At 61.5% G+C, this 12,825-nt stretch overlaps 1 protein-coding gene across 1 annotated transcript in view; it reads right to left on the bottom strand.

Annotated features, from left to right (window-relative positions):
* Positions 1 to 4,889: 4,889 nt before the first annotated feature.
* CSMD1 (CUB and Sushi multiple domains 1) overlaps positions 4,890 to 12,825 on the bottom strand; it is a 687,628-nt gene continuing 679,692 nt past the window's right edge. Inside the window, exons 68-72 of the mRNA XM_045821269.1 lie at positions 12,643 to 12,804; positions 11,162 to 11,274; positions 10,370 to 10,457; positions 6,481 to 6,613; positions 4,890 to 5,135 (exon numbers count right to left, since the gene is read on the bottom strand). Of these exons, the coding sequence (XP_045677225.1) occupies positions 4,976 to 5,135; positions 6,481 to 6,613; positions 10,370 to 10,457; positions 11,162 to 11,274; positions 12,643 to 12,804 (656 nt within the window). The 3' untranslated portion in view covers positions 4,890 to 4,975. The remainder of the gene's footprint in view (positions 5,136 to 6,480; positions 6,614 to 10,369; positions 10,458 to 11,161; positions 11,275 to 12,642; positions 12,805 to 12,825) is intronic.

The raw sequence follows: 12,825 nt of genomic DNA, 5'->3' as shown, positions 1-12,825 counted from the left end.
TAAGATAAAATGGACGTTTTCCATTTCTTCGACATTTTAAAAACGGCTACTCTTTGCAGTTTTGGGAGAACAGCCTGTGTTCCTGCTTCAGGCCCTCGCCTCTCCGCGGGCAGGTGCCCGTGGGGCCGAGGGAGGGGGCCCGTGCCTCCCCGCGCCAGGAGCCGGGCTGCTCCCAGGCCCGCAGCGCACTCACCTGCGGCCGCGGTACCTGGCGCCTCCGGCGAGGCGGCGGGTGGCCTGCGTCCCCCCCGGCGGGAACCGTCTGTGCGCCGCACCCACGCGTGGAGCGCGCAGCGAGCAGAGGTGCTGGGGTCTGCAGCGCCCCCTGCAGGGCGTGGGGCGTCCGCGCCTCCTTCTCAGGGTCTGGGTTTCGGACTCTGTCTCCGGCCTTCCTGTCCCCAGCCGACGTGGGCGGGGGGGGGGGTCATTCTCAGCCTCGCGGACCAGAGGGGGCAGCGTCCTTGCCAGGAGGTGGGGGGGGGGGCACGAAGATTCAAAACTCCAGGGCTTCAGGGGCCGCCCCGGAGACCAGCGTTCTGGCCGCGGCCGGCAACCTCCCTCGCAGGTGGGCAGGCGGTCACGTGAGAGGGAAGCTCAGGTGCGAGCCGTTCAGCGTGAGGGACGGAGGCCGCGGGACCCTGGCAGAGCCCCCCCCCATCCCAGCTCCACGGCCGATCACCCCGGCGTCATCCGGGGACTGCCGAAACCGCGGACAGGGCGTGTTTTTCCCCTAGGCTCCCTAACTGCGCTCGTTGCTAACCAAAGGAAATGCAAAAATAATGGGAGAGGGGTAGAAACATTTTGGTTGCAGAAAAAGAAAAACATTGATGAATTTCATCACGTAAAAAAATATATATAATAAAAAAAGGATGTTGAAAAAAGAGCAAACTGACCTCTAATCATCAGCACGGCCTGGCTGTGCATTCTTGGGTAAACGGGCTAACCTCTCTGCACCTCCGCTGCGTCATCAGACGGTGAAACCGGCCGAACCCGCGGAGAGGCTCTTTGAATGCTGGGCGTGACCCACGTTTGCTGCTCCCCAGAGACCCCGCCTCCTGAGATGGGTGGTGGCATTTCGTCACTTGGAAGCAACCGTGGGACTCATTTTTATTGGTTGCTTTCCATTTCGTAATAAGCGGACTCTCCGAGGAATTAGCATATCACTCCGTGGAACTGCAAGACGTTTGCTTGCTGTGGGGGGGGCCCCACCTGGACAGGGGAGGCCCTTGGCTCTCAGCGCCCAGACTGGGGGATGGGGGGAAGGCAGCCTCTCCCGGCTGCGAGGGCCGCGGAGGAGCAGGTGCTGCTTGTGGGCCTACCTCAAGGCTGGGGTTTGAAATGCTCCTTGAAAAGCGGTTTTGTTGGGTCACTTTCCAGTGCTGAGAAAGTTTACAGAAAGTGCCACCTGGCTGGTGTGGCTCAGTGGATTGAGCATGGACCTGCAAACCAAAGGGTCACTGGTTCGGTTCCCGGTCAGGGCACCTGCCTGGGTTGGGGGCCGGGTCATGGGTGTGGGAGGGACAACCAATCAAAGTTTTCTCCCTTCCTTTCCCCTCTCTCTGAAAAAAAAAAAAATCTGCCCATGCTGGTGCGGCTCAGTGGATTGAGCATGGACCTGCAAACCAAAGGGTCACTGGTTCAATTCCCAGTCAGGGCACATGCCTGGGTTTCGGGCCTGGTCCCTAGTAAGGGGCACATGAGAGGCAGCCACACACTGATGTTTCTCTTTCTCCCTCCCTTCCTCTCTCTCTAAAAATAAATAAGTATACAAAATAAATACAATGTTTAAAAACCTTTACAGAAAGAACTTAACATTTTTTTTATCATAAAAATAAAGGCCAGATTTTGGTTTGGAGGGGAACGAAACTCCCACTGACTTTAAGGCAAGCGGCTGAGAAACTTGCCAGCTCCCACGTCACCGCTCTGCACGGCCGCTCCTCCTGGGTCAGCTGCGCACTTCATAGCGGGACGGTGGCGTTCACACCTCGGGACACAGGCAGCCGCCCCCCGCCCTGCCGAAAACACGGTAAAATCCGTGACTCGGCCTGCCCCCTCCCCCCACACCCACGTGGGACAGCCCAAACAGAGTCACCCAGAAAGCAGAAATGTAAAATTAAATATTTAATTAGAACTCTGATTTGCTTTAAAGATAGGTGGCAATGCACAGGCTATATTACACTCTCTTTATAATTTTTTTTTGACAAAAAAAAAGATACTGTTCCTTGTAACAGGCCACGGTAATATTAACACATGTGTGACAGGGTCAGGACTGGAGATCAGCTAGAGATGGTTCAAGGTACATTATTGGGAAAATTACAGTGTCGTATTGTAAAAACATTTATTTTTTTAACAATTTACCTACATTAATCAAAAAATTACAGCGTATTTAATAATTTTACAAATTCTTCATAAAAAATATATCTCTGTACAAAAAGGTCTTTTGCACCTAATGCGAGTCAGCAGCATGGGGCGGGGTGTCCGGACGGGCGGGGTGGCCGCGGGTCCTGACCGGGACGCCAGCCTTCGAGTTCCCCTTTGTTATGATAGCGTGTTTGTCGCTGTTTACAAAACATTTTACAGAAGAAAAAAATTATTGCAGCTGGCCTGAAGGAAGGCAAGATGGGTGAGACAAGCAGCGCTTGGAGAGAGCTGTAAGCACATAACCTGCGTGAGCGTGGGCGCTCCCTCCCGGGGTCCCCGCGGGCCGGGAGGGTCTTCCGGCAAATTCTGAGGCCGCGCACTCACCCTGGGAGGGCCCGCTTGGGGAGCGGCCGTGTGTGTCTGAACCGCGGGCTCCGCACGGACCCCGGCGGGCCATGTGGCCCTGTGCGGCCGAGGGGAGCTGAGCCTGACCTGACCCCCGGCGCCCAGAACCTGTGCCCTGTCCTCCTGGGGTTCCACGGGTCACTGCCCGGCCAGCAGGACGGGCACGCGGGACGGAGAGGTTGGGTCGGACTCCGAGGTCGGCTCCCACTCGAGCGTGCACAGTGCACGTACGTGTCTGTACGTGTACTCACACGTGCGGTGGGGGTGAGCCGTGCCCCGCACACATGAGCCCGCCCCCACCCCGGGCCCTTGTCTGGGCCGGGGTGTGCGGGGATCCGGGCTGCGGCCGACCTCGTCTGGGCTGAAGGGCGGGGATGCGAACTCCCGGTGGCCAAGCCGAGCCCCTGTGCGGTGGCCGGGCCGGCCGAGGGGACGTGCAGGGAACTCTGCACGAGACCGTGGAACTCCACAGGCCGAGCCGCCACCGCGAGGGGCTGGCGACGCCCTCCCGACCGAGGACACGCGCCGCTCACCGAGGACAGAGCAGGGGGCACCCAGCAGGACGCGTGGCCTGGACACAGTGAGCCATTACCCTGACAGTTTTTCCCCCATTTTCCACGCGTGAAGCCTGCACTTCCGCCCGCAGCAGACAACCCGGGGCGCCAGCGAGGGGCGGCCGGGAGACTCGAACCTGCAGCGCTTCCCCGGTGCCGGTCTGCGTGCGTGGCGAGAGGGGAGCTTTCCACACGTGGAAAAGGTCCCCGAAACCCAAATGACAGAAGAAGAATTCCCTTTGCAGACTCTTCCTGCCCCGCGGTGACTCCAACACGGTTCCCCTTCGCGACATAAACAGTCCCGCCACCTCGTTGTCCGGGTCACACTCGACCGCGCCCGCACCGGGGACCACACCTGCTTCCTCCGTCCCACGGCGTGTAAGCTGCCCGGAGCGCCCTCCAACCCGGAGCGTCGCCGAGACTCTCCTTCCAGGTGGGATGGCGCGGAGCCAACGGCCAACTGACGTGGAAGACGTGGCGCCAGGAGAGGAGAGCGTGAGTCGCGTCTTCCGGCCTCCATGGCAACGCAGCGCGGGTGGGGGCGGGTCCCGGGCTCCTGGGGGGTCCCGTCCTCCATGCGATGTCCGGGGTGCGTGGCCACGGGAAACACAGCGAGACGAGGAAGGCGGCGCGGTGAGCGCCCGCCCACGCGGCCACGCGCCTCTGAAATAAATACTATTCACATCTGTACACGGCAGGTGGGACCGAGGTCGGCCTTCTCCGGGCGCTACCAGGACAGCAGCGGACGCGAGGGGGAAACATGTGGGAAATAAAAGGCCTCTTTTTTTTTTCTCAATGAGTTCAACACAGATATGTGGCTAAAAGAAGCAATAACAAAATAAATCTCTTTAATACCGTACTTCTGTTAAAACCTGTGCCATATCGGGGGATTTCTCTCTCTCTCTTGCACGTCAACGAACCTGACGGTGAGATGCTCGGCGTGAGAAATGAGGGGATGGTTATATACAATGCGCAGTGTGTATAAACCCTGTGTAAATAGTGTATTTTTATCAGAATCTTACTCATTCGTAACACACTAGTGCAAAAAAATTGTGCATCAAAACTTCTGCAATAGAACAGCTGACCGGGGATCTGCGGACCGTCCTGGGCGCGGGCGCCGAGGGGCCGGGGTCCTGGAGGCGCGCCAGGGCTGGGCCGGGCCGGCGGGGCGTGGGTGGGTGTGTGCGTCGGCCGGGGCGGTGTCTCCTTCACGAGAGCCGTTTTCCAGAGTATCTGCACTCGTGGGGGTGAGAAGAAACACGCAGAACGTGTCGCCGGGCTGCCGCGCTGTCGCCGCGCCCAGAGGCGGTGGCGGCGGGCCCAGGAGGCTGCATCGGAAGGCATCGCGGCCTCCGGAGACTGGGCGTCCGAGGCATTGAGGCAGGTGTGCCCGCGCGCCCGGGCGGGTGGGCGGGCGGGCCTCCTCAAGGGCGCCTTGACCCCACGCGGGCGCAGCCGGACGGGGGCCAGGTGTGGCCGGTCCTCAGGAGACTCTGCACGCGCTCTGGACGTCCCCGCGGCGTGAATCCGGTACGAGATGGGAGAGGGCGCGCGGCGGAGCCGGGAGGAGGAGGAGGGAGAGAGGTCCATGGCACCAAAGGAATCACTGCTTGCCCGTCAGAGGTATGGCTATGAGTCGGCCCCCGGGCCGGGGGCTATACCACTGTGCACACCGTGTTCAGAGTCGTGTCAAAGCGCACGGCCTTGGCTTCCGTGGGCTTCAAGTTCGTGTCGTACATGGGGTTCTCGAAGGAGGCCTGGCCGTTGCTGTTCTCGTGGCCGGCGTAGCCGTTGTACTGCACTTTGGGTCTCGTTCTAGGAAGGAGAGAGAGCGGACGCGGTCAGAGCCCCGACGCCCCACGCCTGGGGCGGGGCCTGCGCCGGCCCTTCCGTCTGCAGGAAGCCACGCCCACAAGAGGCCACAGATCCTCCGGCGGGGATGGGGGGGGTGGAGGGTGGGGGGGGGGCACACAGCTGTCCCTCGCAGGGCTCCCTCTTTTGAGTGGCTGGTTGAGATTACCAAGAGAACTCGAAAAACTGAAGTGGTTCCCCAAATCAAAGAATTATCCAATTCCAACCAATAATCTGGGTAGACTGGGAAGGTCGCCAATGTGGGCGGTGGGCAGACTGTGCGTGGGTGTCCGCCTACCCTCAGTGTGACGACCTTGAGAAAGTGGTCCTCGCCACTAAGCGCCCGCCCGCTAGGACTACGGACAAACTGAACTGAAACACAAATGTAACGTCTCACTCGCTGCCATCACTGACGTCACTGCACGTGAGCTAGGCTTGGGAATGCAACTTTGTCTCCAGCAAGCAAGTTACAGAGAAGACGCTAGACTCATTGTTCAACGGCTGTGTATACGTTCCTGTTAAAAGGAAACCTCCAGCATAAATAAACAGAAGACACATTTAACATACCTTGATCTTAAACATAGGATCATATATATATTTTTTGTTATTACCTGTAGGAATGCTAATTAGATTCCAAAGAATATTTTAAGAACTTTGGCATGGGCCAAATTCCTCCAGGTAAAACATTTTCTGTAGGGAGAAAATGTAAGTGAATCTATAACTTCTTCAAAATTTAGTTTAGGGTTTTTTTTTTTTTTTGCCTCCATGCCCATGCCAAGGAAAGGATCAATTCCATTTAAGTTTTTTTTAAATTTTGCCATTTTCCTGTTGGGAGACACATGGCAACTAGTAGATACTCGGAACCCTTTCTCACGAGACGGAGCGTGTGGCGCTGCTGCGCACCTGGTAAGGATTCCTCTGTGTTCGTTACAGGGAACGAGGAGCGGACACCTTGTTTAAGTCACAGTTGCCGGAGCGGCAGGCAGCTGCGGGGGGCTCTGGGAACGGCCTCTCCGCGCCCCCGTAGCTGCCAGGGGCGCTGGGAACGGAAATCCAGCTCCCCTGCCAGAACGTGAGACCTAGCGGCCACCTCCTAACCCCGCTACCGGTTCCCCTGCCGCTGGTTTTCGGAGGGGCTCACCGGGAAGGCCAACGAGAGCGACGCGGCACCACGTGTGAGCGCCCTGCACGCTCGGCCGAACGCCGGACAGCATGCCACGCTCAGGCGCGTGTGAGAGGGAGGGCGCGCAGCCCCAGCACCGACTTGGGGCCGTTGGCGCGTGCGCCAGCGCGCGGTGCAGCACCGTACCTGTGTTTGTAGAGGTAAAAGGCGAACCCTGACAGGATCAGAGCGAAGAAGGGGACCAGGATGGCCGCGGCGACGGAGCCGCTGCTGGTGCCCGGGGGGCGGCGCGCGGGGTCCTGGTCGGCGCTCAGCGGATCTGGAAGACGAAAGGGAGATCAGCCGCGCGCCCGTGAGCACACACCGCGAGACACGTTTTATGCGCGAGTGTAAATTCCCCAGGGAGAAGAGGTGCTGGCAGGACCCGCCGAGACTCCTTCGGAGAGACAGTAACGTGCGTCTCCGGGACCGAGACACAAACCCCGACCCGTCTGAGGGACGGCCGGCGGGGCTTGACTAAGTGTCCCGCTCCCGGGGCGCGGAGGGCGACGGGCCTGGCGCGGGCTGGCTGTGCGCACAGCTCCCGACACCCGCGATGGCGAGAAGCGCCGCGTGGGCGGCGCCACCGTTTTCAGAAGCGCAGTGCCCGAACGCACGGGACGCTGGACCGCAAGAGAAGCCTTGTTTTGTCTCTTTCTACGAACCTCAGCGCAAAGAAACAATGAAGTGTTTAAAGTACTTAAACAGCTTTTTAATAAAAATCCTTGAATGTCCACATAAAAAGGTATAAGTAAGACTTGTCCCTGGCTTGAACGGAGGCGGTACGCGGCTGCGCCCTTCCGCCCCAAGCTCTGACGCGCACCGATTTCGCCCGATGCCGGCTCCTTGTCGCGCGGCGGCATCTTTCCGAGATCCTTCCCCACCCGGAGCACGCGGGACTCGGGCGTCATGGCTGATCTTCAGACGCGCTCACGCCTGCACACCAGGCGCCTGTCTCTAAATCTTCGTGCCTGGGTGGGCACGTGAGCGGTTGGGCCACGCGGACACTCCCACCCTGGACACTGCACTTGCAGGGAGTGACGCAGGCTGGGACCTGCCCCCCGTGGCTGTGGGGACAAGACGGATGCCCCTGGCGTCGGTGCCAGCTGAGGGCGGAACAGGCACCAAGCGCCGTCCTCTGAGCAGAGGCAGGGCTACGGGGAGTCCTGGCCACCACTGGCGGGGTGCAGGGGGGGGGTGTCCTGGGCATGGTGCCCCGAGGGCACCCACCTCATCGCTTTGTTGTGAAGATCACCTACCCGGACATCTCTACTGCCTGCAACAAGGGTCAGCGCGCAGCGTGCGCGGGACGGAAGTGCCGCCAGGCCAGGCCGGCTTGGGCAGCTTTCCTCCCGAACCCCGGGGCCTGTGCCAGGCCTGGGTCAGCAGGTGCTGGGCTGCAGACTCGTGACATAATAAAAACCTGGCGGCGTGCCTGGCACACCGGCGCCCCCTGGCGCCCAGGAAGTTGCCCTGCGGCCCGTCCCAGGTTTTACAACGCTGGGGGTCGCCTCGCCTCGCCTCGCCCTCGCAGATTCGTGTTCTGCTTAAACTCACCGAAGTGTTTTCTGCAACGAGACTACATACTCTCGCCCTGGCTGGCGTAGCTCAGTGGATTGAGCGCGGGCTGGGAACCAAAGTGTCGCAGGTTCGATTCCCAGCCAGGGTCACATGCCTGGGTTGCAGGCCATGACCCCCAGCAACCGCACATTGATGTTTCTCTCTCTCTCTCTCTCTCTCTCTCTCTCTCTCTCCCCCTCCCTCCCTCCCTTCCCTCTCTAAAAATGAGTGAATAAAAAAAAAAAGACTACACACTCTCGGCCATGACAGGTGTCAGACTCCGGGTCGACAACGCCCTGGAAAATCTACGCACCCCGGGGGACTTCGCACCCCAACACGGCGCAGCAAGGGAGGGGGTGCTGTGAATCATGCACCCCGCCTTTCCCAGAAGTCCCGAGGCCAGGGGAAGCTCCTGGTTAATTTCAGCTATTGACCTCGTCTTAGCGACTTGAAGGGCAATGCACGCACGCGGGGTTAATAACAGCGGCATGAAAAGGCACGGACATAAACAGTCCAGAGGCCGAGGGAAACGGAGGCCCCTGAGGCCCCCGCACGCCACAGGTTCGGGGAGTCGGCAGCGACCTTTGGAAAGACCTGTCCGTGCACACGATTGTGTCTCTCTGATCGCTTTTCTAGAAAGTGGGAAGGCGGCCGACAGGCTTTACATGCGGCTTTGCAACCCGCACTGTGTGTGGGGGGTTCTTCCGCCGGCACGCAGCGCTCAGGCTCCACTAGCGCTGTAGGCGTGCGGTGCTGCGCGGTGCTCGGGGAGCGGGCCGCAGTTTGTCCAGCCAGCCCACTGCCAAGGCCGTCGGGCCCGCCCGGCGATTTTCACTGAGGAGGCAGCAGACCCCGGGCCGGGGCTGCCCGCCAGCAGGGTCTGACCGCCACGCGGGACGGAGTGCAGCCGAGTTCGTGGCCTCCGGGTCCCGCACCCTCCCCAGCTGCCCTCCAGGGCGGCGGTCCGGCTTCGTTTCAGCGTTATTTCGTGGGGGCCGTGTCAAACACGCCGGCGCCCCCGTGCGGCGTGGAACCGCCACCTCCTCCCCTCGCCGCCCTGCCCCCCCTTGCCCACCCCCCGAGTTCCCACTGAAGCAGACCCCCTGCGGCCGCTCTGGCTGCGCTCCCGCCCAGCGCAGCACCCGTGGGCGCTGTCCCGCCTGCACCTCCTCGCTCGGGAGTGAGGCGCTAGGCGGTTCGCCGGCCGCGGCCCCGGCCCTTCCGTGTGTAAGCGGCGCCCTCGCGAGGCGCTCACACACCGTGCAGCCCCCGTGCAAAGCTCACACACACGGCGGCCGAGGTCTGCGGGCTCGCTGTGTGTCGTCCTGTTTCCCGGGCTGCAGCCACGGCCACCGCCCACTTTGGGGCCACTGCCCCCTCCCCTGGGATAGCCCCGGGTCCCTGAGCAGACGCCCCCCATCCTCCCTGCCGCTCGTCCGGGCACACTCGCATCTGCCTCCTGCCCGTGGACCGGCCTGGTCTGGGCGCTCCCCGGAGTGGGACGCACACGGTGCGCGGGTTTGGGGAGCGGCCTCTCTCCCGCGGCGTGCCGCGGTTCCCGAGGGAGGGACGGGACGCCGCCCCCCACCCGGACGCCAGGCCTGCGGCGCGTGGTCCGTCCGCACGGCGAAGGCCGAGGAAGGAGGGGCGTGCCCATCCGCCGGTCGGTCTGTCTGTCCGTCTCTGGCAGGCTTTCTCGCGCGTGTGCACGAGCGTCTGTGCGCACCAGCACACAGCCGGCGTCACCCCCACAAAGCGCGCTACACGCAGTCATCATTCCCTGGTCTCTGTGCAGTCCGGCACTCGGCCTGAAGTCACTTCTCTCCGCGGGTCCTTCGAGATCCCGGTGTGGGGGGGGGCACTGTCTCCGATTCCAGCGGTTAAAGCCGGCCCCGCTGGGGACGCACCGGGACAGGAAGACGGGAGCCGTGACCCCGTCTGCCGTGCGTTCTGGGGCGGGGCTGTCCGGTGGGAGGGCGTCGCCGGGTGCTGCGCACCTACTCGTGACACCCAGCGGACAGACACCCACGGGCCCGTTCTGCTCTCCCCCCAAATCGTTTCCGAAACGCCTGGACATCTTGATAAGCAGTGGTGACCGATCTTCGAGTCTGTGGTATATGGTTTTGAAGCTGATGCTCTTCCCCTGGCTCTTTGGGGACTTCTGCTCCCGCTGACGTGTAGCTTTCTCAGGTGATGAGTTTGCTGAGCTCTTCAGTGCTCGGCTCTCCCCCCCCCCGCCCCCCCCAGTGTCCGCAGTGAGGGCGGCAGGGCCACACCTGGTGCTCGAGGCCCGAGTTCTCCCCCCCCGTGTCGCCATTTGTTTCTCGTTTTCCCACCGAGCTACAACACCTGTTCGCCTCCGCCGCCGCCGCTGTTTCCCACGGTGTCCCCCATTCCGGCCCCCCGGGCACTCCCGGCACCCTGGTTCCAAGGCCCGCCGGCCGCCCCCCACTCCCTCCCTTTGGAAGCGGCTCACCTTGCCTCTCCAGCTTGAACTTCCCGAAGTCTTTGCCACGGACGTCGCCTTGAAACGTGAACCCGCCCCGCTCCAGCCCCGAGGAGACCTGCCGCGGGAACAGGGGAGACGGCGGGAATGAGGGTGGGCATGCCCCCCCCAGGTCGCTGGCTCTCTTGCTCCGAGAGGACAGGCTAAGGCTTCCTCTCGGCCGTGCCCTACGGTGAGACTGGGCAGTTAAAGATTTAAGCATACAGATGTAAGGTTCAACTAACACAGATGCTGACGCATTTTGACCTCAAAAGTGGCTCGTAAATTCACAGCACACGCGTGGATGAATGAGCTGTCCGTTGTGAAAGGGACGAAGGCAGGAAACCACACCCAGCCCGAGTTGTGCAAAACGCCCCTGGTCACCGCCCGCAGTGGGCTGGCATGCGTCACGGGAGGCTGTGCCCCTGGGTTGGGGGACGAGTCGCAGCACAAACACACGCTGGAGCTGCAGAGAAGCCCCTTCGAGGGGCGTCCTGACTCTCTCCCTGCTCCTCTGGGCGTGGCCGTCAGCGGCCTCGGGACCCGAGTCCGCGTTCTTGCTGTGGCCCCGGCCGTGACGGCCCTTGAGCCTTGGCCCATCGGCATCTCGTTTGGGGACTCGGTTTCTTCTGGGCTAAGATGAGGGGTGCAGGGCCAGGTCACTCCGCAGAGGGGCCTCGGCGTCCCTCCAAGCACCGGCCCTCCCCGCTCGCCTCACAGACGCCCCCTTGCCACCCGCACCTCGGGCACCCTTCGGAGCCCGGCGGTCCCCCGGGCACTCACGTAGCCGTCCAGGCCCCAGGTGCCGTCGTCCAGCTTGCCCACGAAGATGCCCACTGGGCCGTGCGTGGGAACGGCCCTCAGAAGCAGGTGGGCCTCCTCCTTCTTGTACACGCCTGCGGAGAGACCCAGGGCAGTGCCTGTGTGACCGTGTGACACCGGCGTGTGGCCATGGGCTGGGACACGGCCGAGAGGCGGCAACACCCCAGAGAAGAGAAACTGTTGTTACGTTTTCAAATCTGAGCTGTGCACCTCTTTCCTTAAAATCACCTCCTGCTAAAGTCCTCGTCTGTCTCAGCTGGGCATCGTCCACTACACTCTGGGGAAACATTTCAACCTATCTATCCCACAGGAAAAAAACCAAAACTGACATGCTTTCAATTATACTCGTTTTTGAAATCCAACATGTTTTTGCTTACGGTGTACTCACGGGGACGGGAGTCTGACCCGCACCCCACAGCCACAACCTCGCTGAAAGACGGCTGTGTACCCAGGGGAGATCCACCCGTAGGGTGACGTGAGCAGTGTGGTGGCCGCGGTGACGGACACCCCCGGGGGCCCAAGTGACGCAACAGTCACACTGCCCGGCTCCTTGGGAAGGCGGAGGGATGGTCCCACACTCTCGCCCAGAGACTCGGCCGTCAGCACCCACAGGTGGGGGCCTGATGGCCACACAGCGAGTCCCCTGTCCGCGGGAGGGGGCCCAGGTACACACACACACACACACGTAACAGTGAGCCCGTCCCTCTGTGCGGAGAAGACAGGACGGGGGACAGGGCCGCCGTCTGTTTCAGAGCCCGCATCAGCTCGGTCTCTGACGGAAACGAGAGAAGCGACCCCCTCGCATCCCAGCTGCCGTCGGCACAGGAAGGGCGGGGGGCCGCCATTCAAGTCCCAGCGGACGAGGGCACCTGAGGGCCTGCCTGTGGGCCAGGCCCCCTCCCACCCTCAGAGCCAGGACGTCTGCATCCACAGAACCTCTCGAACTCTGACCCACTCTGCACGCTGCGGCTGGAGGGAGCAACCTTCTGCCGGCAAGTCTAAGCTGTCGTTATTTTATCAACAGGGGGATGATCCCCCCAAGAAACCCTCAGAAAACCGAACCACCGCAAAACCAGGAGCAAATGCATTAAAGCAAAGAGAATTTCTAGAGTGAGAGTTAAGGTTTGGGCTGAAAAAAAAAACCCATTTATCAAAGAACACCTCTCAGAGACCTGCCTCTCTGGACTCAAATCTCCTGTCTTTGACTTAACATGTCACGTGCATGACCTTGAGCAAATCGGCGCACTTTTCTGGGCTGGTCTGTGAGCTGCAGAAGCAGAAAATCGCCCGGCCTGGGCCCTGGGGTGATGCGACTGTCGGGAGTCAAAGCCAGCGTCGTGGGAAAGGTGCTAATGTAGTGCAGGGTGACCCCCACTCCGGGGGACAGGGGACAGTCAGGGGGCTGCCGGCCCAGGACCCCACCTCAGGACAGCCCGGCCTACCTGTCAGCTTCAGCTCCACCTGGGCGGCGGCGCGGAAGGTGGCGTTCACCTTGCTGCTGGTGGCGTTGAAGCAGTCCACGGTCAGCGTGGCTGGCTGCCTCTTCCCCAGGTGCTCGTAGTGGCCCTGCCACACGGAGCTGACGAAGAACACGTCGGGGGGAACTGTGGGGAGGACACACAGCG

The sequence above is a fragment of the Phyllostomus hastatus genome, unplaced genomic scaffold, assembly GCF_019186645.2.
Source record: "Phyllostomus hastatus isolate PE091 unplaced genomic scaffold, TTU_PhHast_1.1 phas_scaffold_46, whole genome shotgun sequence".
NCBI classification, from domain to species: Eukaryota; Metazoa; Chordata; class Mammalia; order Chiroptera; family Phyllostomidae; genus Phyllostomus; species Phyllostomus hastatus.
This window is presented reverse-complemented; position numbering and strand designations above follow the sequence as displayed.